Here is a 26,221-nt window from a genome sequence, read left to right as displayed (position 1 = left end):
AAGTGTCCAGATCTTATCGCCCTAGAGCTTTAAATTGGAAATTAATAGTAAAAAAACGCAGCTCCAGTTTCTCAGATTCAACACATTTCCCTTGAGAACATTTGTAAAGTAGTTTGAAGGGATGAAGGAGAAAAATCTGGCTTCTATCTGGAAGCCTGAGAGCCATGCTTATTGGGAAATATAAAGGTTAATATTCAGTTAAGGGGTTCATTTTTTATTTTGAAATAACCTTAGATTTATTATTTTTTTAAAAATAGTTGCAAAAAAACCTCGATGCCTAGTCCCCACACCCATAACCCCTGTATTTGGGCAGAGGCAGAGGATCAGAAGTTCAAGTCCAGCCTTGGCTATATGAGACCCTGACTCTAAAAACAAAGCAAAAAGTTGAAAAAACAAAAGAAAACAAGAGAAGTGTAAGAATTATTCTGTACTCTTTATGTTCATTTCCCAAACACTGACATTTCACATAACTACAGAGAAATTATCAAACTCACAAAATTAAAACCTAACACAACCCCAATCCTTGTTTCCAGAACCTTCTCGGCTTCTCCCCATTCTTTGACACCTGCTCCCCACACCTCCTCTAGGCTTCACCTCACTAGCTTGTCCTACCCATGCCTCTTAAATTCAGAGCAGGACCTCAGACTTGACTTTTTCGATGACCTCCACCCTTTAGGAACGTGAGGTCTCGTCTCTGTGCCTGCCCTCTGAATGCCATCCCATACTCCCACCACCGCTCTGTCCAGGGCTAGCATGGCCGTGACCTTCCCTTATGTCTCAACTTCTCTCCATTAAAACCTGTAGCTTGTGACTATGATATGTGGTACATCATGTATGTGTTTTGTTAACACATGTGGATTTAATCTGTTTAGAGTTCATGGATTCTGGACCTCTCAAGCATTTACTTATGCCTTTCTCTGAGATGAGAAAAATTTCCTACGTTCTTGCCTGTCTTTCTTCCTTGGGTCAGGGATCCACCTCAGAGTCTCACAGGCTGGGTGAGCCATTCCACCACTGAGCTACCCCCACATCCACCCGCACCCCCAGCTGTCATTTCCTCTAATGTTTCTTTCTGCCCATGCTATTTCTCCACTACCTCCCCCAGACCTGCTACACACTCATCAGGATTTCAGGTGTTAAGCTGCTCATGTCTTCCCTGTTTCTTCTGTCTGTGTTCAAGTCAGCTGTCACTTCCGAACTGATGTTGGACCCTTTTTTCCCTTTTTTCCTTTAATGGCAGTGGTATCTTTACATAATTTGCTTACATCTAGACATTATTTTATGTCCTACTACCTTGGTAAGCTTTACGATTTCCCATGTATACCTAAAGCGTGTGTGTGTGTGTGTGTGTGTGTGTGTGTGTGTGTGTGTGTGTAGGCATGTGTGTGTGTGTGTGTGTGTGTGTGTGTATGTGTGGATGTGTGTGCCTATGTGTCTATATGTGTCTATACGTAGTGTATATATGCTTTGCGTATGGCTTCCTCTGCCATTTGTATGGTCATGGTTGTTTGACCTTTAGTTTAACCTCTTGTCTAACATGTGGCACATGACTACAAATCCAATTTTACTACCACCAAGTAGCTGCTCGCTCTGTCCAGAAGAGGATCTTAGGCACAACTCCAAAGGGTGTAGAGTAAGTGATACGGAGGTTGGGTGGATGAGCTCCCCTAGGGGTCAACTCACCAGTGATATTGCAGTCAGCTGTCCATAGGCACTACAGGGAAAAGTTCTATGGTAAAACTACAATCTGATCATGGCACATAGAGAGAATAATTTACCAGGGAGGAGAAAACAAAAGCCAAAGACGGGGACCAGCATTACCTGCAGTGCTGTGACTGGCAGCACCTGTCAAGATTATTGTGACAAGCTCGTGCATCGAAGTGAGTAGATAAAGAAGCGAGTCAGCTATGGACCGGAGGAGGGTTTGCCGTGCGATTATTCTAAGTTGGGCAAATGGTGCGAGATTCTCTCCTGGCTGCACTGGGGAGGCATTGTCTTGGCCTAGGCTGTGTCTGGAGAATTAATCCATTTCACTAAAACTACCCTAATCTTTGCCTACTTCTATCTACAATTCTTATTTTGAAAAGAGCCTCTCCACAAGGCTACTCACAGTGTCTTCCCTGGCTCCTCTCCATGCTGGGAGTCTTACTTGCTCTTTTCTTGGTAAATTTTGCATTCTCTCTTCGCCCACTTATGTGAGACATAGATGTATGAGACCAAGAACTCCAAGGCATCTGTCTCAGTTTGAATATTGATGACTATTGATTGGCTGGGCACCTTAGAACCTCGATCAAGCACATCTAGGCTGAGAAAGGCCTTGTTGATCTCAAATACCCGCTTCGCCTGCAACGGACCCTGGTGACACTTGTATGTAATATTTTTCAAGACAATTTGGCTCCAAGGAGGTACCCAGCCCATGCTATCATGGCAAGATGGTCCTCTTAGTACCTGCTTCCTTAGCATAAACCAAGGAGGATATCCGAGGCCTGGTACCCAGAGACTCCCAGCATCCATGACCCCTCCCCTGGGTCACTAAGCAGTGGATTTGGCACTACTGTGGTCAGTGTGGGGAGTGAGTGGGACTAAACTCTGTGTGAAAACCCAGAACTGCAGAGAAGGTCTTGCTTTAGTCGGGGACCCTGGGAACACAGACGCCGGACCACTGAAGGGCTATGGGATATATCAATCACTGGTTAGGAAGAAACTGCAGGGTCCTGGGTGGAGGTTATAATGTACTCCCCACCCCCAGCCACCTCAGCTGAGAGTGTAGTACATGAACCTGGAGAGCAGGGTCAGGGAAGCAGGCAGGTATGTGTGGACCAGAGTGGGCAGATGTAAGGATCTGGGACTAAGAACCCACACACACCCAAAGGCTGGGACTGAATCAGAAATGTCCCCTACAGGGTCAGGTTTTAAACCTTTTCCACCAGCTGGTAGGAGTGTTTTGGGAGGCTGTGGAACTTTCAGGAGGTTGGGGGTGCGGGCTTGAAGTTTTCACCTGGACCCTGGTCCCAACTCCCCCTCTCAGCTTTCTAGTCCATTCTAAAGTCAACAGCCTGCACTCTCACTGCAGGGGGCTGGGCTCCATAGTGCCTTCCCTATCATGATGGGGCAAACCATGGGCCAAATACTTTTTCCTTAAGTTGTTGCTGACTAGCCATGTGGTCACAGCAGGGATAGAATAATACATCTGTCCCATACCACGGGCCTCCCAGCAACCTCCCTGTTTTCTTGGGCAGGCACTTCATGGCCAGTAGAGCCCACTCGGCCTGACCAGCCTTAATCAGTCTCCTCACCGCTCTCTGTGCTTCTTACCTTTGCCCTTACCCAGGAACCCTTCCAAGGCCAGGTACTAGTCATGTCCACCAGGCTTCACTTTCTGCAGTGAAGCCACAACCAGATGTGTTTTTAGACCACCTTGGCATTCTCTCCTGTGTTGTGGCACTCCAGATTCTGTCCCCACCCCTTCCTTATACAGTGGTGAGTCAGCCCTCCCAGGACTCCACATCTGAGTTTGGATTGCAAGCTCACCCTCTTTCCCTATGCTGGACCTCAGGCTTCAGGGACAGCTCTGTGTTGAGTGTAACTGTCTGGATGGTTCCTTGCAGATCCTGGCTGCTCTAGCCATAGAAGGCTGTACTGAAAGCTGGGTCCCTGGGGCAGTGAGGCATTGAAGGATCAGGAGCCAGGCTGTGGGGAAGCAGCAGTTTACTGTCTCTGAGGAGTGAGATGTCCCAGTTCCCGTGCATGAACAGGGGACACAGGAAGAGCAGTGTCAGAGTGTCCTGCACCTCTGGCTTCTTCAGGTCCATCTGCCTCTCATAGTGCTTGACCGTGTGCTAAAGGTCCAGGGCTTTCTTGAAGAAGCCTGTGGCCTGCTTTGGAAAAATTCCTTGTCCATCTCCATGAGGAGCAGAAGGGTTTTATTCTTTGTGGGCCAGGATGTTAGGTAGGAGCAGGCTCCTGGGTCCTAAGCAAAGGGTATGGTGTCCTCCCTTCTAGCTCAGGGACTGTGCTTTGCCTTGTAAGTCCTGGAATGGATGAAGGTGGGGTTTGAGGCTGTGTGTGTCAGGGAAGGGTATCCCAGGACAATGTTTCTCACAACAGGATGCAGAAGAGGCCCAGACCCATTGGCAGCAGGAGCCTCCCTGGTAAGGCTCTGAACCCCTCCCAGCTGTCAGGTGCTCTGTTGCAGTGATCCCACGAACAGCATCGTCTGGTGATCCTGGCCTGAATATTTTTCACTGACCACTCAAAGAGATCGTTGGAGTTGGGACAAGTGATGGCACAGCGCTTGCTGATCTGAGTCCTGCTCTTTGTACCTGCAGAAGAACAGAGACAGCGTGTGATCCTCGAACCCTGAAGCTAGAGCGGATGGGAGGGGGGCATGCAGTGTGGATGGCTGGATCTGGCCCTGCTGCTGCCCTTTCACAGCCCAGACCCACAGAGTATCTGAAGCTCTGCTCCTCAGAGTCACCACTAACCTGGCAAAGAGCTGAGGGGTCTCTGCACAGCCCCTGCTGACCCAGGAGGTGGAGTAGGCAAAAACAGAAAAGACCTGGTTACCAAAGAGTACATTACTTGGTGGTCTAGAACTTGGGATGGCTAAAGATGTTCTAGCAGAGCTTGTGGCCTCCTTAGAAGCCCAGAACAGTCCTCCCCTAGTGAGTGTGTCAGAATCTTCCAGAACACTTAGCCCCAAAGGAGTCCTGAGAGCCCAACCCCTGCACAGGGCTACCAGTTGTTACTCCCCAGCTCAAGATCGACTGACTAAAATCTTTGATCTGGGGTTGGTGGGGGGAGGGACAAAGGTGAAAGGCTAAGAAAACTTACAGAAAGTTTCCAAATCTTCAACTACAACAAATCCCTTCTCGGTAATAAGAAAAAGAGACCCTAGGGCAGGACTGCCACTGGTGAGAACCAGCTGCTCTCCTTGGGAGAATTCCACTTGGGAAATGGTGGCTTTAACCTGACATAACATAACTACAAAAGGAGGAAACACTTAAGAGGCAGCCTGAAGTACCTGTGGATATTACTGCGAAGGACAGCCTGTCAGGCAGCCCTGCTGGGGCTCAAACTCTACTGCACCTTCCAGGGGTTTGTCCTAGGCCAGCTCGAGCCTTTATTCTCAGCAATAAGCTTGAGGAAACAGGAGATGCCTCAAGTTTAAAAATTACTCTGTAACAAGGCTCAGGACTTTTACCTCAGAGAGGAGGTAACTCTGAGGCATCTGCAGGGCCCCAGGGAACTAGATCCAGGTCCAAGTGACTACCTCCACCATGGGTGTGCTCATTTTCATATTTTTTCCTTTCCACGGAGAAGGGACAAGTAAAGTGTTGGCTTTTTTCCCAGTATCCTCAGGCTGATATTACCTCAGGTCCCACTGCCTCTACAAGTCCGAGTTATGCCCTACATGTGGGGGTGGCCTTGCCACACCCATCCCTCCCTGCCTGTATCATTTGGGAATTCTATGTCACATCATCAGACCTTTTGTCCTGAGGAGAGAGCTCTAGAGGCAGTGACATATGAATTGACACGGAAATTGGACGAGAAAAAGAGCAGCCACATTCAAACAACACCTTCCCGAATTGTCCAGCACCTAGAGGATGCGGTTGTGGAACCAGGACCCTCCCTTGCCAACCGGCCTGAAGATGTCCAGGCCGGAGAAAAGACTCACTCGTGTAAAGAAGAACCTCATTGCTCACGCAGACTTTTTCGCTAGGCTGGCACTCCATGGGATGACACTGGCTGGCCCTGCGAACCTTGAAGCACTGGAAGCAGCTCAGATTTCGTGCTGTGGACAACAACGTGGGACAGTGGGTGGGGAGCACAGGCCAGAAGCCCCTCCCACCCTTCCCCATCCTCCTCCACCCCTGTCCAGCCCTTACCTGGCACTACAGTGGCCATCAAGCCTCGGGTGAGCTCCACAGACACCAGAGATGCCCAGAGCACCAGGAGCGGGCCGGTCATGACTCCTGGGAGTGGCAATTGTGCCTGGATCCCACACAGCCAGGGGCCGTGCCCAGCAACAGCCCAGTGCGCCCAGACTGTGGTTTCTGAGGGAGGAGCTGCAGCACTTGCTGGAATCTGCATTCCCTCCTCAAAGGCTTCCTGCCCCATAACTCATTCAGGACTACACATGGCCGAGGCTCCCCCTGGTGGTCCAGGCTGCAGTGTTCAGCTGAATCTTCTTACTTAGTCTGCCTGGTACCCATCTTACTCACCTTCCAACATCCACACTGCCTTTCCTTCACTATCCGATTCTTTATTCACAAAGAAAACAAGCGTCTTGCCTTTCCCCACCAAAGTGGATCAATAAAGGCTCCATCTCTGGGTGAAAGGAAACACTGTCAGAATCCAGCCAGTTCTGTTTACTTACATTGTAAAGTAAAAACCAATATGTTATATTATCCAACGTGAAGCCTTACTTCAAATGACATAGCTGAACCAGGTGGGGTATGCCTGTGATTCCAGCACTCGGGAGGCTGAGACAGCTAAACATAAGTTTAAGGTCATTCTGGGCCACACAGCAGAAACAATGTCTTAGGGTTTTACTGCTGTGAACAAACACCATGACCAAGGCAACTCTTAGAAGGACAAGATTTTTTTGGGCTGGCTTACAGGTTCAGAGGTTCAGTCCATTATCATCAAGGCAGGAGGGTTGTAGCATTCAGGCAGACGTGGGGCTCCAGGAGTTTAAAGTTCCACCTGTTTTCCAAAGGCAGACAGGAGAAGACTGACTTCCAGGCAGCTAGGATGAGGGTCTTAAAGCCCACACCCACAGTGACACACCTCCTCAGTCAAGGACAAAACTCCTAATAGTGCCACTCCCTGGACTGCACACATACAAACCATCACAAACATGAACAAGCAATGGAAGAAAATTCAAAGCAGCTTTTCAATCTTCAAATTTTGCAGCCTCATGTGCTGAAGCCCTGAGTCCCTAGGGTCCCTAATGTCTCGGCCGTATTGCCACAGGGCTATTAATGAAGTTCACCTAAGACAAAGTGGGACCATTAGAGCAGATCTTACCCAACTGGAATGATGTCCTATAAGAAGAGATCAGGGCATGGAGGTGTACAGAGACAACCAACTGAACGCATGGGGTGAAACGCCACCTGCTGGTCAACGAGAGGAACTAACTCTGCCCCCAAGGCTCCCTGGCTCTTGCCTCCAACCCTCTTATACCCAGTCTGGCCTTGAACTTGAGATCCTTCCATGCTGGGATCATGTGTGTGTTCTCCATGCCCTGCTCTCCACAGCCTCTATTAAAGGGTTTACCTGGAAAAATCAGAACCATCAGTAAGGTTCTGGAAAAAGTAGGAAGAGCTAAGGGGGGAAAATCAGCCAAAAGTCTGGACATGAGGTCAACACACAAAGGCAGTGTGGTATTTATAGATTACTGATGAAGAGCAAGTCCAAGTGAAGGGAACACTTCTTTTTACAAGTAACCTAAAGAAGAAGTGGACACCTCAGAATAAGTTTAAACAGAGTGGCACAAGAGGATCATTAAAAGCCATGAAAAAAAATGAAGTGGGCCTGAATAAATGGAAGGTACTCTAGACTTAAAAATAGGAGGGTTTTTTATTTCATTTATTAATTAATTGATAATTTATTATTTATTAATTGTATGTTTATGTGCACACGTGTGTGTAAGAGGTGCATGTGTGGAAGTCAGAAGGCAACTTACAGGAATTCTCCTTCTCTTGTGTGAATCCTAGGGCTCCAACTTAGATTGTCAGGTGGAGGGTGGAGGGTGGAGGGTGGAGGGTGGAGGGTGGAGGGTGGAGGGTGGAGGGTGGAGGTGGAGGGTAGAGAGACAGAGGAGAAGGAAGGGAGGAAGGGAGGACAGGGAAGAGAGGGAGGGAAGGAATAAGGCAAGGGTCAGCTCCTACTAAAATTCACAAAATTCACAGGATTTTGTGGGACCAGACTGTAATCCCAGGACTCCGAAGGCAGGGGCAGGAGGGTCAGAAGTTCAAGAGCACCCTCAAGTTCTTAGCAAGTTCCTGATTTACTTGAGGTCCTGTCTCAAGGGAAACAAAAATACAAAACAAAAACTAGTACAATACAAACAGCCGCACGGGAGCGAGCAGAGTCCCGAAGCTCATACTCATGTACATGCTCAGGTGATTTGTAAGGGTCGTGGCTTGTCTGTCTGTGGTGAGAACAGTGTTTGCACAGCTGGGGCTGGGGTAGCTGGGTAAATTCAGAATCGAGTGATGCTTCCCTCACACATCATACCAATGAAATAAAATAAAATAAACCCAAGTACATCCACAGTTTCACCCAAAGAGCTTAGCTGTAACTCAATAACAAGTTCTTTGGCTTTTAAGGAGGAAAGCTGCACCTCCCTCAGGTTGCTTGTTTGTTTCAGATATTGCCCTTCAAAGAAAGCCACATAGACCCAGCCCAAATCTCCTATCTTCCTCACCAGACCCTAAGCTTGCTGACTGCCATGCTAAATTCTGCCTCTAAGGGAGCTCCTCTCTGTAGATGCATGGGGTTGAGTCTGGGCCCTTTTCTGCCCTGACATAGGAGCTCAGCCTGCAAAGTCTCCCTTACTCTCCTGCTTTGTTTAGAAAGATGAGCGTTGGGACTCTCATTTCCTCTCTTCCTGTCTTTCCTGAGCCGTTTCTTTGGGACAAACCCACTGCGTTCAGTAACAAAACTACCGTCGTCGTTACCAAACAGGAAGACTCCTTCAACCTAGATTTGGTGATGGTGTCTTAAACCAGACTACAAGAAGTAACAGAGTCCCCGGACATGAGAAAAAACCTTAAGCTTAAGGTAGTAGTTGTGCAACAACGTGAAATCCCAGCACTGGGGTCATGCAAGCAGGAAGAGCATGAGTCTGAGCCCAGCCTGGCCTGCAGAAATGGCTCTTAAGAAATGGCACTTACTGTACAAACAGGACATATGTTCATAATTCCGGTGCCCAGGTAAAAAGCCTCCTGTGTCTGTGCTGACTGTAACCCCACCTTTCCATTGCTCCACAGGAAATGCCACTCCACTCTTCACCCCCTCCCCCAACCCCTGACAATCTTCTCTCCACCTTTATACATTCATCTGCTCTGAATATTTTGTGTAAACAGAGCCAAGCAGTGCACACCTTCTGTGCCTGGGTTCTTTCACGTATTCTAGGGCGCACCCCCAGTTCCCACCATTCAGTACTCTGTTCCTTTTTATAACAGAACCATATCCCATTGTAGCATGACTCTAGGTGAGTCAGCCTTCCCTCGGTGGGGGGGGGGGTTGGGTTGGGGGGAAACAGTGGACTCTTGGACAGGTGATTAACAGGTCTAAGTGAATGAAGGCTGTCTCTTGGCCAGGTGATTAACTGAGTAACTCTCTTCAAGGGCGGAAGGGAGGACACTGATACAAAATGTTCTAATCTTTGGAGCAACCCAGAATGTCCTATCTCTTACCAAGGCCACAGGTATTATATTCTTTCTACTAGGCCTTAAGTGGTGGCAAACCAGATGTGTACCAGGAAGTGGGGGTGAGAACTTGGAAGGGAAGTTTCAATAAAGGATCTGCACCTTGCACTGAATCATCTACAAAGCTGGTAACAGAACAGAACTTCTGAGACTGCAGAGGTGAGAGTGCTTCAGGCTCAAGGTTAGTGCTGTTTATCTTTACCACCCTAAACAGTCATTCCATGGCCACTGCTCCTCTAATCTAACATCCTGTGACTAACAGAAGCTTTAGGAATGCATTAATAAAACCCCAGCTTCCTCCAACCAGGAGTCATCAGACACCACCTGGAGTCTATAGCAGAGGCGTCCTGAATTCACTGTAACCTCTTCACCTGATGTTTTAACTCGTGTTGAGAAGTACCTCGATTTAGGGCGTTTCTTTTGTCCTTAATATAAAAACTTCATCGTATTGATCCATGGAACTTGGGGTTGTTTGTTTTCAGACCCAGGGTACAAGGAACTGAGGTGCATATTTTTACATACCAAAGCAGACCTGGCCTCTAAGTTCTCCCAGCATCCCTCAGTCCTTACCTGGCCTACCCTGCCCTCAACCCTGAACTTTCCAACCCAGAGGCTGGTTGCCCTTCCCCAAAGGCTGTTCCCTATAGAACCCAGACATTTTGGTCTCTCCTCCCCTTCCTTCTCTCCTCTCTCCTCTCTCTCTCTCTCTCTCTCTGACTTTCTTTCCTCCCAGTGATATCTCTGGCCTTGGTCGTTGGGGTCAATATATAATAATATTATATACATATATATACTTTTTAAAAAAATCTGACTTGAATTGGCTCATTTTACTATCAGAGAAATAACCCAGGCTTTCCCCCAGACCACCCTCATTCATATTTGGCTTCAGAATGAACTACTTTCGATCCCCTTTGAGGTGAGAGCTAAATTTTTATGTCACAGGTCCAAAGCTTCCGAAGTCTTCTAGGCCACCGTAACAGATATTACTGGGAGATCGCCAGAGATGGCCACTCACACATTCACACCGAGTGAAAAGCCAATTGCAAGTCTTTATTCCAGACATCTGGGACTACACCCAAGTGGTGGTTCCCTAGTTGTGGCCCCCAGTGTCTAGAATAGAGACTTCAAAGGCTGAAACCACATCCTGGCATCTTGGGCACAAGAAGCTCTGAGGAAGTCCACAGTTTAAAGCAGGCCTTTTTTTTTTTTTTTTTTTTTTTTTTTTTTTTTTGTTCTTTTTTTCGGAGCTGGGCACCGAACCCAGGGCCTTGCGCTTCCTAGGCAAGCACTCTACCACTGAGCTAAATCCCCAACCCCTAAAGCAGGCCATTTTAACAGAAGCTAAGATGATTGGTTGGCCAGTGTGGGGCGGGAGGTAGGCAGTGGGGGCTTGTTTCACACAGACAGGCAGTTTTAATAAAAGCTAAGTTAGCTAGGACATCCTAGAATACAGACAGGTGGTTTTCAATGGATTCTCCCTCACAGAGATCAGATTCTAGTCAAAGCTGGAAATGTCCTTAGCAAGAGTACAAGATGGAGGGCCCTCAGGACTGTCTTGCCCCATCACACTGATGGATAGGGATACAGAGCAAGTGCTTTCAGAATCAAAATGGACTGACTTTTGTCAAGCTCTAACTCACATAAATAATAAGAAAAAAAAGGTATATGATAATAGCCAAGGGGTTGTGAAGGTAAGAATGTAGTGCTTATGTTTGGACACAAACCAGCATGAAGCACCAACCCATTATTCATATAAAAGGCCCCGGCAAAGATGCTTACCCATGACTGCTGAACCTCAGACTGGCTACACTGTTAGGTACTGTGGTGAGAAGACCACTATGGCAATTTGGAGCGAAATTTGAAACAAGTTTCCTTTTTATTGGGTACATATGCCAGCTCAGTAGTGACTGCCTCCACCTTTTTTTCTGAGACCTGGCTTCTTTGTGTAGCTCTGGCTGTCTTGGAAGTCACTCTATAAACCTGGTTGTCCTCGAACTCTCAGAGATCTGCCTGTCTGTGCCTCCTGAGTGCTGGGATGGTTAGGAGTAAACTACAGAGTCTTGGCAAAGTAAGTTTACAGGAGACAGTGTAGCAGTAAGGACAAATCTACAATAGAAAAACAAAACAAAACGAAAAAACCCGAAACAAACAAGGAAAGAGTGAGGTCTTCATGTGATTCATGGAGGTTAGGAAAGATGACCAAAGCAGGTCAGGGCCATGGGATGGGGCAGATCAGGCTCTGGGAAACAGAGCCAGACTTCTTTTTAACAATGCAGCATAAAGTTCTCCTGCCTGCAAAATTTCATCAGGAGGGCTCTTCATTTCCTCCTGGACATATTCATCCCTGTCAAATCCTTGACTATCTCTAATAATGTTGTTGAGTGTGGGTTGAGAGGTTCCCTGAAAAAATAAAGTTCCCTTGGAAATAAAGTTTCGGTTTCCCAGTGAAACCAGCAAAAATGGCTGAAAACCATTGTGAGCATTTGCTGACTGAGTTGGTTCCTGGAATTTCCTGAAGGCCTCACCAAATAGAGAAAAACTAACATAGCAGCCGATCAGAAACCGACCCCTGTAACTTCCCTGGCGCCCGCTAATGAAGTTTTAGCTTATCCAGCCCACGCTAAAATTTCTCTAGTTTTCTGTACAAGACTTGGCGCCCTTTGTCTGGACTTGCCATTTTAATAAGTGGCCAACAGCCTGCAGGCAGACTTCTGGCTTTCTTGAAATTAAAAACACACTTGCCTGTTGCATATGTGAATGGTCGTCTCGGGGCAGCCATTTTGGAGCTAAGAGGAGCGATTCTAGCATTGTTCACCTGACAGGTGGTAACACTTTGGAGGATGCAGGGCCCAGTTATGATAACCGGTACAAATAATATTAGAGGGCCAATTGAGAAAAATACCCCCATACATTCCAACTGTAAGGCATTTTCTTAGTTGGTGATTGATGGGGGAGAACTCAGCCATTTGTGGGTGGGGCCATCCCTGTGTTGATGGCCCTGGGCTGTATAAGAAAACAGGCTGAACAAGCCCTGGGTGTAGGAGGGGAGAAAGCCAGTAAGCAGCACTCCTCCCTGTCATCTGCATCAGCTCCTGCCTCCAGATTCCTGCCCTGAGTGGGTTCCTGTCCTGACTTCCTTTTGTTGACTAACAGCCATGTGGAAGTGTAAACCTAATATAACCTTTCCTCCTAGACCTCAGTGCTTTTTATCTCAATGTTTCCACTTTGAGCCTTGCTTGATGCATTCTCAACAGGCGGGGGGAAAGGTCACTGTCCACTGTCGGGTTTCAGACCCAGGACAAGCCGCTAAGGTTCCTATTTAACCTATCAAAGCAGACCTGGCCTCCCTCTTTTCCAGCATCCCTCAGTCCCTACCTGTGGCAAGGTGTGGCTGGCATACCCCACTTTCTGCTCTGAATTTTCCAGCCCAGAGGCTGGGCTTCCCGTCTTCCAGAAGCTCTTTCCTATGTACTTCCGGTGTGTTCTCTCTCTCTCTCTTTCCCCCCCCAACCCCATCTCTCTCCCTCTCTCTGTGTCTCTGTCTCTCTCTCTGATTATACAGACTGTGTTTGTGGCCCACCCCCATCTCTCCAGTGATTTTCCTGGTCTCATTCCTTGGGACTGGTGAACCCAGAAGAGCTGAGAAGAGCCACAGGTACTGAGTGAGCCCAGAGGCCAGCTCCTGCCTTGATCTATTGGTATGCCAATGGACACCACAGACAGCCACTTAGCCTTTCTCATAGCAGTGAGGAATGTCTTCTTTGTGAAAGCAGGAAACCAGAGTCAGAATTTGGGAGCATGGACAAGCAGGAAGCGTTCTTAGACCTATGAAACATCAACAACATGGCTGGCTAAATGAGACTTGAACACAGATGACACTAATAGACAGATATGCCCTCCTGGAATGGTGAAACCTTACAGGTCCCACCCAGACTTAGGCAAAGAACTGCGGGCAATGAAAAGGAATTCTGAGAGTAAAGTCTTACACAGGGAAGAGCTCCTAACCCAATTTCAAGTACTCAGCTCTGAAACCAGCTAACATTATACAGTATGAGCAAGTGGTAATCATGTAGTTAGGAACATGTGTGTACATGCCTGTTTGTGTGTGCATTAACATCAATTAGATAAAAAGGGTCTTTAAAATTTTGAGAGAGACCAAGTGGGTTACACAGGAGGAAAGGAAGAAGAAAATGATGCCATAACTTAATTTAAAAAAATTTAAAAACACACGAGGCTCTGAGTGCTCTTACAAATGGTGAGAACATAATTATTTTTTAAAAAGTAAGATATCTTTTTTTTTAAACAATTCAAGAGATCACACTCCCCGTACATTAGACTTAAATCTACCTATGATGTTATTTAGACCACTGTTTCTCATGAGCTTTTTTCTTCTTGGTAAGGAAGTTATCTGCACATCATCTGCCCATTATTGTGTTAACCTAAACGTCAAGCGATAGTTAAATCTCTTTTCCCCATCACACCGTGATCTGGCCAATCCAATCGGTACCAAAATGTCTGCCAGAAATCCTGGGTTCATCTCTCAAGTCCAGCCTTCAAGAATACAGGGAAAAATAATGAGAAAGAATCTATGCACTTTAATTCCAACAACTTAAACTGTCCATTGCTCTGGCTTCTGCTCCCCTCTGCCTAGGCCTTGTAAAAGACAGGACAGAACCCAACCAGATGTGCCTAACATTTGACTTAAGAGAAAAGTCTAACTGTGAAGGACCCTAGTTCTTTCTAGAGTGTAAGAACTATTAGGAGGCTTGGCCTGGTAGAAAGTAGGTAGGTTATGGGGTTCCTGTGAAGGACCATAGGGGCTTTCACCAGCCTTACAAGTACAGCCTCAGGACAAGATTAGGCCAAGTACCAGCTTCCCACCTTGAGTCAAGGCTAGGCCAAGTTCCATTCTCCACCCTCAGTTCTCAGGAGGAGCAAGACATCCTGAAAAACTGCAGAATGTACTGATAGTCACCTGACCCTCTCTGGTCCCAGATAGAGTTCCAATGCATATCGTATGCTTGGTAACCAATAGATTCAAAGGTCAATATGCTTAGCTAACAAATTTAAACTGTAACCTTACTGGTGTAACCTGTACCCCTTTTGAAGAGTGGTTGACCCCTCACATGCTGTTGTGAGGCCAAATATTTAAAGTTCAATCTGCATTTTAGAAAACCTGACCTAAGTTTAAATACAGGTAAACTAACATGATGTCACCTAGCATTAGTTTCCAAGTTGTCACCCAGCAAACCTCAAGCCTAGCTCCAGTCTCTTGGCTAATCCCCAACATGACCAGCATTTCCAGGTCATTACCACAAGAGACCTGCACCTGCAGGTTACAAGCCCACCCCCTTGCCTAACAACCACCAATGCAGAAGAGAACAGAAATTAAGTTTCTAAAATGACTCCCAGCACCAACCATTTTATGTTAAAGGCCACAGTAGCATCCCAATTAGATGCTTGCACACGTACTCCCTGCCTGCTGCTTACTATAAACCCTCGCCCCAGCACTCAAGCGGCAGGTCCCCTGTGGTCCAGACACTGCCTGGACCTGAAGGGACCCGGTTAACAGTTCTCTGCACCAAAATCCCATGGGGGGAGAGCTAAACCTTCAGAGGGGCAGACATGCCTGGGAAGCCAGAAGAGACTACACTCTGCCCACATTTCTGACTCCAGAGGAAAACACCTAACACCATCTGGCACCCCAGTGCATGAGGGGCCCCGGGAAAAGGCAGCACAGACCCTCCTGGTTGCCCCTCTCACGGAGAGCTCAAAAGCAGCCCCCCACGATCAACTTGAGCTGTGGGACCACACGAAAGACCAACTTTTCTGCTCCAAGCGACCTGCCTGGTGGACTCAGGACACAGGCCCACAGGAGCAGCTGAAGACCAGTAGACAGGAAAGACTACATGCCCGAAAGCAGAACACTCTGTTCCCATAACTGGCTGAAGGAAAACAGGTCTACAGAACTCCAGACACACAGGCCTATAGGATGGTCTAGCCACTGTCAGAAATAGCAGAACAAGGTAACACCAGAGACAACTTGATGGTGAGAGGCAAGCACAGGAACCCAAGCAACAGAAACCAAGACTACATGGCATCATCGGAGCCCAATTCTCACACCAAAGCAAACACTGACTATTCAAAGACACCAGATAAGCAAGATCTAGATTTAAAATCACATTTATCATGATGCTGGAGGACTTCAAGAAAGACATAAAGAACTCCCTTAGAGAAATGGAGGAAAACATAAATAAACAAGCAGAAGTCTATAGAGAGGAATCACAAAAATCCCTGAAAGAATTCCAGGAAAACACAATCAAACAGGTGAAGGAATTAAAAATGGAAATAGAAGCAATAAAGAAAGCACAAAGGGAAACAACCCTGGATATAGAAAACCAAAGGAAGAGACAAAAAGCAATAGATACAAGCATCACCAACAGAATACCAAGAGATAGCAGAGAGAATCTCAGGAGCAGAAGATTCCATAGAAATCATCTACACAACGGACAAAGATAATGTAAAACTGAAAAAACTACTGGTCCAGAACATGCAAGAAATCCAGGATTCAATGAGAAGATCAAACCTAAGGATAATAGGCATAGAAGAGAGTGAAGACTCCCAGCTCAAAGGACCAGTAAATATCTTCAACAAAATCATAGAAGAAAACTTCCCTAACCAAAGAAAGAGATGCCCATAAACATACAAGAAGCCTACAGAACTCCAAATAGATTGGACCAGAAAAGAGACTCCTCCCATCACATAATAGTCAAAACACCAAATGCACAAAACAAAGAAAGAATATTAAAAGCAGTAAGGGAAAAAGGTCAAGTAACATATAAAGGCAGACCTATCAGAATCACACCAGACTTCTCACCAGAGACTATGAAAGCCAGAAGACCCTAGACAGAAGTCATACAGTCCCTAAGAGAACAGAAAGCCAGCCCAGGTTTTATCCAGCAAAACTGTCAATTAACATAGATGGAGAAACCAAGATATTCCATGACAAAACCAAATTTACACAATATCTTTCTACAAATCCAGCCCTACAAAAGATAATAAATGGTAAAGCCCAACATAAGGAGGCAAGCTATACCCTAGAAAAAGCAAGAAACTAATCATCTTGGCAAGAAAACAAAGAGAAGAAAAGCACACAAACATAATCTCACATCCAAATATGAATATAACAGGAAGCAATAATCACTATTCCTTAATATCTCTCAACACCAATGGTCTCAACTCCCCAATAAAAAGATATAGATTAACAAACTGGATACACCATGAGGACCCTGCATTCTGCTGCCTACAGGAAACACACCTCAGAGACAAAGACAGACACTACCTCAGAGTGAAAGGCTGCAAAACAACTTTCCAAGCAAATGGTCTGAAGAAGCAAGCTGGAGTAGCCATTCTAATATTGAATAAAATTGATTTTCAACTAAAAGTCATCAAAAAAGATAAGGAAGGACACTTCACATTCATCAAAGGAAAGATCCATCAAGATGAACTCTCAATCCTAAATATCTATGCTCCAAATACAAGGGTATCTACATACATAAAAGAAACCTTACTAAAGCTCAAAGCACACATTGCACCTCACACAATAATAGTAGAAGATTTCAGCACCCCACTGTCATCAATGGACAGAACATGGAAATAGAAATTAAACAGAAACTTAGACAGACTAAGAGAAGTCATGAACCAAATGGACTTAACAGGTATTTGTAGAACATTCTATCCTAAAACAAATGGATATACCATCTTCTCACCACCTCATGGTAATTTCTCCAAAATTGACCATATAATTGGTCATAAAACAGGCCTCAACAGATACAGAAAGATAGAAATAATCCCATGCGTCCTATCAGACCACCACAGGGTAAAGCTGGTCTTCAATAAAAATAAGGGAAGAACGCCCACATATACATGGAAGTTGAACTATGCTCTCCTCAATGATAACTTGGTCAAGGAAGAAATAAAGAAAGAAATTAACGACTTCTTAGAATTTAATGAAAATGAAGGTACAACATACCCAAACTTATGGGACACAATGAAGGCTGTGCTAAGAGGAAAACTCATAGCTCTGAGTGCCTGTAGAAAGAAACAGGAGAGAGCATATATCAGCAGCTTGACAGCACACCTAAAAGCTCTAGAACAAAAAGAAGCAAATACACCCAGGAGGAGTAGAAGGCAGGAAATAATCAAACTCAGAGCTGAAATCAACCAAGTAGAAACAAAAAAGACCATACAAAGAATCAATAGAACTAAAGTTGGTTCTTTGAGGAAATCAACAAGATAGATTAACCCTTAGCCAGACTAATGAGAGGACACAGAGAGTGTGTCCAAATTAACAAAACCAGAAATGAAAGGGAGACATAACTACAGAATCAGAAGTAATTCAAAAAATCATCAGATCCTACTGCAAAAGCCTATATTCAACAAAACTTGAAAATCTGCAGGAAATGGACAATTTCCTAGACAGATACCAGGTACCCAAGTTAAATCAGGAACAGATAAACCATTTAAACAACCCCATAACTCCTAAAGAAATAGAAGCAGTCATTAAAGGTCTCAGACCCTCATAGAAGGCCTCATACCAATACTATCCAAACTATTCCACAAAATTGAAACAGATGGAGCACTGCCAACTTCCTTCTATGAAGCCACAATTGCTCTTATACCTAAAGCACACAAAGACCAAACAGAGAAAGAGAACTTCAGACCAATTTCCCTTATGAATATCGACGCAAAAATACTCAATAAAATTCTGGCAAACCAAATCCAAGAGCACATCAAAACAATCATCCACCATGATCAAGTAGGCTTCATCCCAGGCATGCAGGGATGGTTTAATATACGGAAAACCATCAATGTAATCCAGTATATAAACAAACTGAAAGAACAAAACCACATGATCATTTCAATAGATGCTGAGAAAGCATTTGACAAAATTTAACACCCCTTCATGATAAAAGTCCTGGAAAGAATAGGAATTCAAAGCTCATACCTAAACATAGTAAAAGCATACAGCAAACCATTAACTGAATTAAATTAACTAAACATTAAACTAAATGGAGAGAAACTTGAAGCAATCCCACTAAAATCAGGGACTAGACAAGGCTGTCCATTCTCCCCCTACTTATTCAATATAGTTCTTGAACTTCTAGCAGAGCAATTAGACAACAAAAGGAGATCAAAGGGATACAGATTACAAAAGAAGAATTCAAAATATCACTATTTGCAGATGATATGATAGCAGCCCCTTTGTAGTGAGTCAGGCTCACCTGGCTGTTGCCAGGTAACTGTGGGCAGAGCCTAGAAGGAATGTTAACCCTGACCATACCACTGGACAGCCGTCACAAAGCACTGCAGGATTGGGGCTCCTCTCTCCCTACAGCAGGCTTGGACCTACTCAACTCCATTGAGACCAAAGCCAAGTTATGATAAAACCAGGCCGGTATCTGTTTTCCCAACAGAGTACTGTCTTTCAACCAGAGTACTGTCTGCTTAGAAACACTTAGAAGCCTCTGCCCTCACCACCCACTTCCTCTTCTATCCCCTTCCCCTGACTCAAACTGTATAATCCAGCCCCTCTGTTTCAGAAAAGGAGCTGTCCTTTTCACACAGTCTTCTGAATCATTTATCCCCACCAAACTTACTACCCTGCAACAGCTGCTTCCCAGCACCTCTGCATTCTGAGACCACACTGGTGGGGGAAGGGCAAGCAGCACTTGGAAGAAGTACACTTAGTTAAGGAGAAACTTTTGCTGTGTGACTGAAGGCGGTGAGGGAGGCATATGTGACCTTGGCTACTTAACAGAGATCCTTCATTCTCTGTGGAGAGGAACAGGCTTGGCTAATATTTGACCTGTTCAGTGTGACTGCAGTCAGGCTGCTGACTGAGTTGTAAGGCAGGAGAGAGGGCTGGGTGTGTTTTGTCTTGCATGTAGCCCTCTCTGCAGAGGGCCTGGCTTCACTCACACAAGCCTGGTAACATCTGGTACATCGAACTCTAACAATTCGCAAGCCCACTGTTGCCCTCTCCTTAAGAGTTCATTTAGGGAGTCAGTAATTTGGGCAGGAGTACACACTTAAGGGAAGCTTACTTCCCAAAGAGTAGTGCTGGGTGGAAAGTGGAGGACTCATGAGAAACCCTAGTTTAAGACTTTTAGAGAAGCAGTCTGAAGCACTGTGGTGATGTGGTCACATAGCCATCCTGGAATAGGGATAACTTTGCCCAGGAGCCCCTGAAATGGGGTCGGAGGAGGAAAACGAGGACATGTATGTGAAAACGGAGAGAAGTCTCTATATTCACAGGGGAGGACTGTCAATTGGGGTTCCAGCCATTACTCCCTCTTGCTCTCCTCCAGCCACAAGTGATCTCAGAAGATGCTAGAATGTAGAGGAAACAGAAGATGAACTGGCAGATGAGACCTGGTCGTCACTTCATGGCTTGGATATTATGCGTGTTCCTGTAAGTGACCTCACCCATCATCTGTTAAAAAACCCATAATATCATTGAGTGCTAAGAATTGGGAGGTCTTGTCACTTGTATCTGCCACTGATGCTCCGGGTTTGTTTGCAGGGGCTTTTTCTCTGCTGCTTTTTCCTTTACATAGACTCTTTTCTATGCCTGGGACAGCATGTGAGGGGAATTACAGAGGAAATTTTCCTCCCTGTTCTCTTCCTCCTACCACGGTGGTGTGTGCTGGGTTATGCAATATTGTTGGCAAACACGGTCTGATAGCATCATAGATTTTAGGTAACAAGGAAGGGATTTTTGTAATGGTGCTAGGGTACAGGCCATGGAAGCTAACAGGATTTTAACAGAGCCACGCATCTTGTATGAAGTCTGGAGTGATGGCACCGAGGCTTTCAAGCAGTCCTCAGGTTTGGTAATCATTACCGAAAAGGCCAATTCCCCACTGCTCCTTCAGAATCCTGCCTTTGGTCTTTGACACTGGAGTTGAATGTACATGTGGACCAGCCAGAATGAGACTCTTGTTTCAGCCGTGTGTCTCCCATGGGGAGAATCTGCCAATGTTCCCTGAGCCTCTGGCTACCTTTCCTTGGTAGCCTTGCCTACTTAAGTGGATGCACTCAGTTTCACTGATTCTGTGGACCATTTTGGGACACAGTTGTCCTCTGAGCATGCCTGTCCTTTGCTATGGCATCCTCTCAGGATGATTTCCAGCTCAGGTCTCTTTTTGTGTCCAGCTTTCCTTCTGTAACCTGTATCAGTCAGTGCCTTGTAGAGGAGTAAGTGGGGCTACTCACTGAGCTCTAAGCTCCATGGAGTTGGGAAACTCAGACTCTGGCTTGATGTGGGCAAAATCCCAGGGCTGGGTCACAGATGTCATCAATATGTGGCTCATTAGTAAGGTTCTAATTGTTAGAATACTATGCCACCTGGAAGTGACATAAAGGCCAGGGAAACTCATGTCCATTGTGGAACACATTGGACTAGGACCTCATAGGTGTAGGGACAGGGAACATATAAACTGGAGCCGGGAGAATGAGCATGTGGCTGCTTCAACAGGCTTTTGGGCAGAGGGGACACTGGGGTCATTCATCCTCTGCATAAGACTGACTTGTGTCATGAAAAGCATCTCTGGCTCTAGCTTCCAGATGCTCATAGCACCCACAGCCCCAGATATCACCCAAACACATCAGACCCTGCTTAGTAACTTCCACCCCAGTTGCCAGTTAGTTCTTGGCCCAGGACTCTCACATTGTGGATGCAACACGCTGTTAGGGGCCTGCTCACCAGACCTAGACTCCAACTATTAGTCAGTAGTTTACCTGCGTAGAGGAAGGAAGGCTGTGGGCTCTGAGCCACTGCAACCCATACCCCCTATTTAGAGACAGGAAAAAGGCAGGTGGTGGTGGCAGAAACAGCAGCAGCTACAGCACACCTTTGATAGCTATGGGTTCGAGCCAGCCTGGTCTCACCGAGGAAGTTGTAGGATAGCCAAAGCCACACAGAGAAACTCTGTCTCAGAAAATCCAAAACACAAAAACAAACAAACAAAATAAAAAACAAAAACCTGGAAAAAGCTGAGCATGTTGCTTCCTTCCCTTGCTCTCTGAATGGTAAGCACAAGTCACCCAAGGCCCCTCCCCTTCTGCCCTCTGAGTTTTCCAGCACCAAGATCCCTCAGCAACTGCGTGGTCTTCCCTCCCCAACTACTGTGAATCTGACTCCCTGAGCTAACCAACAAACCCCGTTAACTCTTATGCAATAAACATTAGACCTTGGAGGATGTAAGTCCCTAAACTCTCCTTATTCCAGATGTCAGATGGGAGGAGCTGAGGGAAAGTAAAGTACTTATATAAGTCTTCATCTGCTAGAATTTTCCACGGTGCCTGCAACCTGGTCACAGAGAGGAAGTAAGGACTGTTGTCAGGAGGGAGCTGATAGTTGGCAAGCACAGGGAAGAGCCCTCTGGATAGGGTGTGGGAGGCAGTTTGGGGTTAGGAAGGAAAAGCTGGGTGGGTGGGAGATAAGAGATGTAGGCAGACATCTATTCCTTGGGGAAAGCTCTTTGTGTGTGTGTGTGTGTGTGTGTGTGTGTGTGTGTGTGTGTGTTTTGGGGTTGGGGATGAATGCCTGAGCTGCCTGGGAGCCCTGGGACTTGATTGGAAGTCTATTAACTGGCTCCAATTTCCAAGGTTTTCTCTCTGCACCCCTTCTCAGAGGATGAACAGTTCTTGTGCTATGAAGTCCTGTGTGCTCATCTTTTTCCTGGCCCTACTGTGTGCAGAAAGAGGTGAGGTGGAAAATGAGAGAGGACAGGAGGGTATATTGGAGATGGAAACGGGCCTTGGGGTTGTGGATACACCTGCATTTCCACTGTATGCCCAGTGCCTGAGGTGTGCTGGGGTCAGGGGATTGGGGACTGGCGTGTGGTGGGTGAAGCCTCCTGTGCTGGGGTGCTTCCTGGGTCTGTAAACTGCCAGTGTCTGCCTTGCAACCATCACCACATGCCAGGGGGACTCTTGGATAGCACTAATCTCTGCCACAAACCCTGGCCACCAGAGTGACTCTACCCTGCTGCCTTTGCCTCCCAGTCAGGACACTGACTTGTGTACACACAAACTGGCAAAGGCTTCTTTTGTGGCCAAGTTGCCAAGTCAAGGGGTTTGGAATCCTTAACTCTTGGCATTTGGCTTTTTCTTATGCCCCAGCCCATGCCACAGGAGGCCCAAATACTAGAATTTCCTTAACTTAAGAGGTTCTGAGCTCAAATACACCAATACATCCAGTTATGTCTGTATTGCAGGAAGCCTTAGCTTTGAGCTGGACTCTGAGATGTTCAGAGCTCAGTCATGTTCCAAGACCCAGAGACCAGCTCTGCAGTTTTAGGGAGGGACAGGTCAGAACAACCCTCCCCATCTGGCAGCCCCCAGTACCTACTTATACACCCATTCACTGCTTCAGCAGACGTTTGGTTTCTATGCCTTCCCACTATGGTGGCTGTCTCTCTAATACCTCTTGAGGTCCAGGTCTCTCCTGTGGGGTTGCTTCGCTGAGACTGCCGCACAGAGCATATTTGAATGACTGTTGTGCTTGGTTCACTTTTGCTTTTGGTGGAGGTGACTGGGCAGTAGTGTCCTTGCTCTGTCCTAGTGGCCAGCAGCTGTGTAAAAGTAAACACATTGTAGAGGACGGGTCTGGGCTAGGAAGGGCATGCCCTAACCTTCCTCATGTATTGGCTTCTTTCTCAGCTCAGGGCCTAACGTGCTACAATTGCATAGCTGTCCCACTTAATACTACCTGCTCAACAGCTACCTGTCCCTACTCTGATGGAGTGTGTGTTTCTCAGGTGGTAGAAGCTGTAAAGGGTAAGTTTCCTGTATCCTGTACAAATATGGGTGGGGGTGGCTTAGAAGAAAAAGTCTGGGTACATGTTCTGGACCATGGTTCCCCTCCTTCCAGGTAGATACCTCCTGGGGTGGGAGTGGGACTCCTGCAAAGTGAGGACTGCTGGGGTCCGAGGAAGCTCTGGGGTGTGGATCCTAAAACCTGTTGGCATGCATGGTGTTCATCATCCCCTCCCCCCTCTGTTGCCAGGGTAGTCATGTGCTGCTCCTGCCCTTCCGTTATATCTAGGATCTCACTGTCAGACCTGGAGAGCTGGAAGCATTTAGTGAGTCTTTGTATATAGTGAAGGAATCTGGAGCTAGGGCTAAAGGAATGACAGGATTGATGATAGAAGGGAGACCTTAGGGCATTTTAGATCCTTCAACGCACCAATTTCCGACATATCCTCCAGATCGACAAGGCAGGAACAGCCCCATCCTGTTATGCAGTTTCCTGTTCCTGACCACACACTGCCTGTCTCCTGAAGTAGGTCTCCTAGATGTAACTTCCCAGGGAACTGCAAGAGTCTGAGAGGCTGGTTGCCCTTTTTGCTCTGCCACTGAGTGATTGTACACTGCGCTGTGTCTCTGTGGGGTGTGTGTGCATGTGTGTGTTTGCACGTGTTTGTCTATAAATGTGGGTGCACATGTATGGATATATGTAATGTAACGAAATGTATGTGAAGGTCAGAGGACATCCTTAAGTACCATTCCTTAAGCATGGTCTACTTTTCTTTAATACATACGAGTTTTGAATTTTGTGTCACTGGAGGTGCAGAAGGTTGTTAACTACCATATGTGGTCTGGGGCCCAACCCCTGGGCTTCTGTAAGAGTAAACAGTGCTTTTGAACTGCTGAGCCATGTCTCCAGTCCCAGCCATCTTTTTTTGGAGACAAGATCTTTCACTGGGACCTAGGAAAGGAGAGGAGGGAGGTGGCGGTGAGCTCCCAGGACCCTCCGATTCCCTCTCCCCAGCACGGAGATTATAACCAGCACCCCGTGCTCGGCTAGCTATTTATATGGTTGCTGGGAATTGAACTTGGGTCCTTAATGCTTCCATGTGGCAAGCACTTCACTGACTGAGCTGCTTCCACAGCACGTTGCATGTAAAGACACATGTGCACACACATGTGGATGTGCAGGCACCGGGGAGGTACAAGTGTAAGAGACCCAGAAGTTGATGGGAATCTCCTGTGACAACTATTTTATTTGCTGAGCCAGGGTCTCACACTGAATTCAAATCTTTCATGTTCAGCTTGTCTAGCCAGTGAGCTCATCTCGGGTGATCCCCATCTTTGTATTTTAAGCACAGAGATACAAGTAGGCCACCTTGCCTGCCCATCTTTTGATGGGCTCTAGTGACCAGAACTGGGAGGAGGGTGTCTCATGATTGTGCAAACAAGCAACCACTTTATGTACCAAGTCTCCATACCAGTCCATGGTTTTTATCTTTGTTTCGGTTGTTTGTTACTTGAGACAGGGTCTCACTCTAGCCCAGGATAATCCAGAAGCCCCCAGGTAACCCAGTTTTGAATTGAGTTCATAAAAATTCTCCTGCCTCAATCTTCCAAGTTCGGGTATTACAAGTCTGAGCTACCATTTCTGGCTTCAACATGCCTTAGAGACAAGTCTGGGCCATCCAGGCCTGGTGACCTGTGGCCCAGATTTTGGGGTGCTCTATTGTTCCTGCATAAAAAGCGACTCACTCCCTGATGTCTTGCAGACTCTGTGAAAGGGAAAGCAAAGAGCAATCTATGCCTTCCCGGCTGCCCCACGTTTCCTCAAAGAACTGAGATCCTGGGTACTGTTGTCTACACGAAGATTTCCTGTTGCAATACAGATTTTTGCAATGCAGCAGGTCCTACTGGAGGCAGCACCTGGACCATGGCAGGGGTGCTTCTGTTCAGCCTGGGCTCAGTCCTCCTGCAGACCTTGCTGTGATGACCCTTCCAAAGCCCCGCCACCCTTGTCCTTTTATCCTCATGTGTAATCACTCCTTCCTGGAGCCCTCTAGTGATAAATTCTGAGTAATAGAAACTCAGAGGTGGGGGTAGGGTGTGGAATACCTTTTTTCAACTCTATAGCTCCTGCTGGGTAGGTGCCCCACTCCCCTCTCTAGGGCTTTCAGATCTGTACTTCCTGGAATGCCATTGTGTTGTGGTTTGCTGCTCTTGGCCCTTGAGGCAGGTGGACAGCATGGGGAAGAGGCATAAACCCAAGGCACTGTGCCACCACCTCTATCCATACATAAAAATCTGGGGTCCTACAGGGTTCCCACACATGCCTCTCAAGGTCCCCCTATTTGAGTCCAATAAACTCTCTGTCCTCCCAGCCAAGATCTCAGTTTTTCTTTTGCTACACTGTGTCTGCTGAGTCCTGCCTGCCAGTTCACACCTCTGCCCTTTGTGCTACCCGCACTAGCTCACTCATGTTAGCCAGCTGAGAGTGGGGGACCACTTGGTATGGGTGGGCTTCCCTCAGGGCTGATGCTGGATGAAGAAAGAGGGGGGATGAAAAGCACTCTGCTTTATCTGCACAGGCAAGTTCTCTTGCTTGTGATTTGGCTGGAGTAGACACCTATTCTCTGCCTTGTGAATGCTGGTGACCCTGAGTCTTCTTTATGTAACCATCTCAAGGGCCTCTTTCCTCCCACACTCATTGGTGGGGATAGAACCCAGGGCCTAATGCATGTGACGAAGCACCTTCAAGCCACACATGAGCACAAGTCATTTGCTTGCAATGGGGAGGCCCAGGAGACAAGTCCTCAATGGAGGGTTGTTGCTTTCCTATTCAATTCTATTAGTCCAGAGGTAGAAATCGTTCCCTGCATGGACTCATGACTTAGCTCAGAGTGACCAAATCTTCACACTCCCTCTCCTGGAGTCCTAGTCTATATTGGATGCCCCCAGTGTAGGCC

The 26,221-nt window shown here is 46.7% G+C and overlaps 2 protein-coding genes across 8 annotated transcripts; one reads left to right on the top strand and one right to left on the bottom strand.

Annotated features, from left to right (window-relative positions):
* Positions 1 to 412: 412 nt before the first annotated feature.
* On the bottom strand, positions 413 to 23,080 carry LOC148004851 (lymphocyte antigen 6L-like). Of its 6 annotated transcripts, none has more exons than XM_087559539.1 (5): positions 22,933 to 23,080; positions 6,622 to 6,708; positions 5,889 to 6,330; positions 5,678 to 5,794; positions 413 to 4,322 (listed from the first exon to the last, which is right to left on the bottom strand). In XM_087559539.1, the coding sequence occupies exons 3-5, from the start codon at positions 6,118 to 6,120 to the stop codon at positions 4,099 to 4,101; spliced, it is 573 nt and encodes a 190-aa protein (XP_087415665.1). In that variant the 5' UTR covers positions 6,121 to 6,330; positions 6,622 to 6,708; positions 22,933 to 23,080; the 3' UTR covers positions 413 to 4,098. The 6 variants fall into 6 exon arrangements, with proteins under 6 accessions (XP_087415665.1, XP_087415670.1, XP_087415669.1 ...); XM_087559544.1 differs by having other exon boundaries at positions 22,858 to 22,977; XM_087559543.1 differs by lacking the exon at positions 22,933 to 23,080 and adding an exon at positions 19,100 to 19,213.
* Ly6cl1 (Ly6-C antigen like 1) lies at positions 9,320 to 25,635 on the top strand. 2 transcript variants are annotated; one of them, XM_087558779.1, is made up of 5 exons: positions 9,320 to 9,621; positions 19,811 to 19,914; positions 22,113 to 22,210; positions 23,169 to 23,285; positions 25,028 to 25,635. In XM_087558779.1, exons 2-5 carry the CDS (start codon positions 19,856 to 19,858, stop codon positions 25,243 to 25,245), a joined length of 492 nt encoding a protein of 163 aa, XP_087414905.1. In that variant the 5' UTR covers positions 9,320 to 9,621; positions 19,811 to 19,855; the 3' UTR covers positions 25,246 to 25,635.
* The last annotated feature ends 586 nt before the right edge of the window (positions 25,636 to 26,221 follow it).

The sequence above is a fragment of the Rattus norvegicus genome, chromosome 7 (genome assembly GCF_021556685.1).
Source record: "Rattus norvegicus strain SHRSP/BbbUtx chromosome 7, alternate assembly SHRSP_T2T, whole genome shotgun sequence".
Lineage (NCBI taxonomy): Eukaryota > Metazoa > Chordata > Mammalia > Rodentia > Muridae > Rattus > Rattus norvegicus.
The sequence above is the reverse complement of the archived record's forward strand: the minus strand, read 5'-3'. Positions and strand labels throughout refer to the sequence as shown.

What these genes read in the sequence shown, in the direction of transcription:
- LOC148004851 (XM_087559539.1), bottom strand. Translation starts at nt 6,120, where the DNA reads ATGGGGCAGGAAGCCTTTGAGGAGGGAATGCAGATTCCAGCAAGTGCT. An exon ending in GATGGCCACTGTAGTGCCAG is followed by an intron (nt 5,795 to 5,888) that starts GTAAGGGCTGGA and finishes TGTTGTCCACAG; the next exon opens with CACGAAATCTGAGCTGCTTC. An exon ending in TGAGGTTCTTCTTTACACGA is followed by an intron (nt 4,323 to 5,677) that starts GTGAGTCTTTTC and finishes GTTCTTCTGCAG; the next exon opens with GTACAAAGAGCAGGACTCAG.
- Ly6cl1 (XM_087558779.1), top strand. Translation starts at nt 19,856, where the DNA reads ATGAACTGGCAGATGAGACCTGGTCGTCACTTCATGGCTTGGATATTA. An exon ending in TGGATATTATGCGTGTTCCT is followed by an intron (nt 19,915 to 22,112) that starts GTAAGTGACCTC and finishes CCAATTTCCAAG; the next exon opens with GTTTTCTCTCTGCACCCCTT. An exon ending in GGTGGTAGAAGCTGTAAAGG is followed by an intron (nt 23,286 to 25,027) that starts GTAAGTTTCCTG and finishes GATGTCTTGCAG; the next exon opens with ACTCTGTGAAAGGGAAAGCA.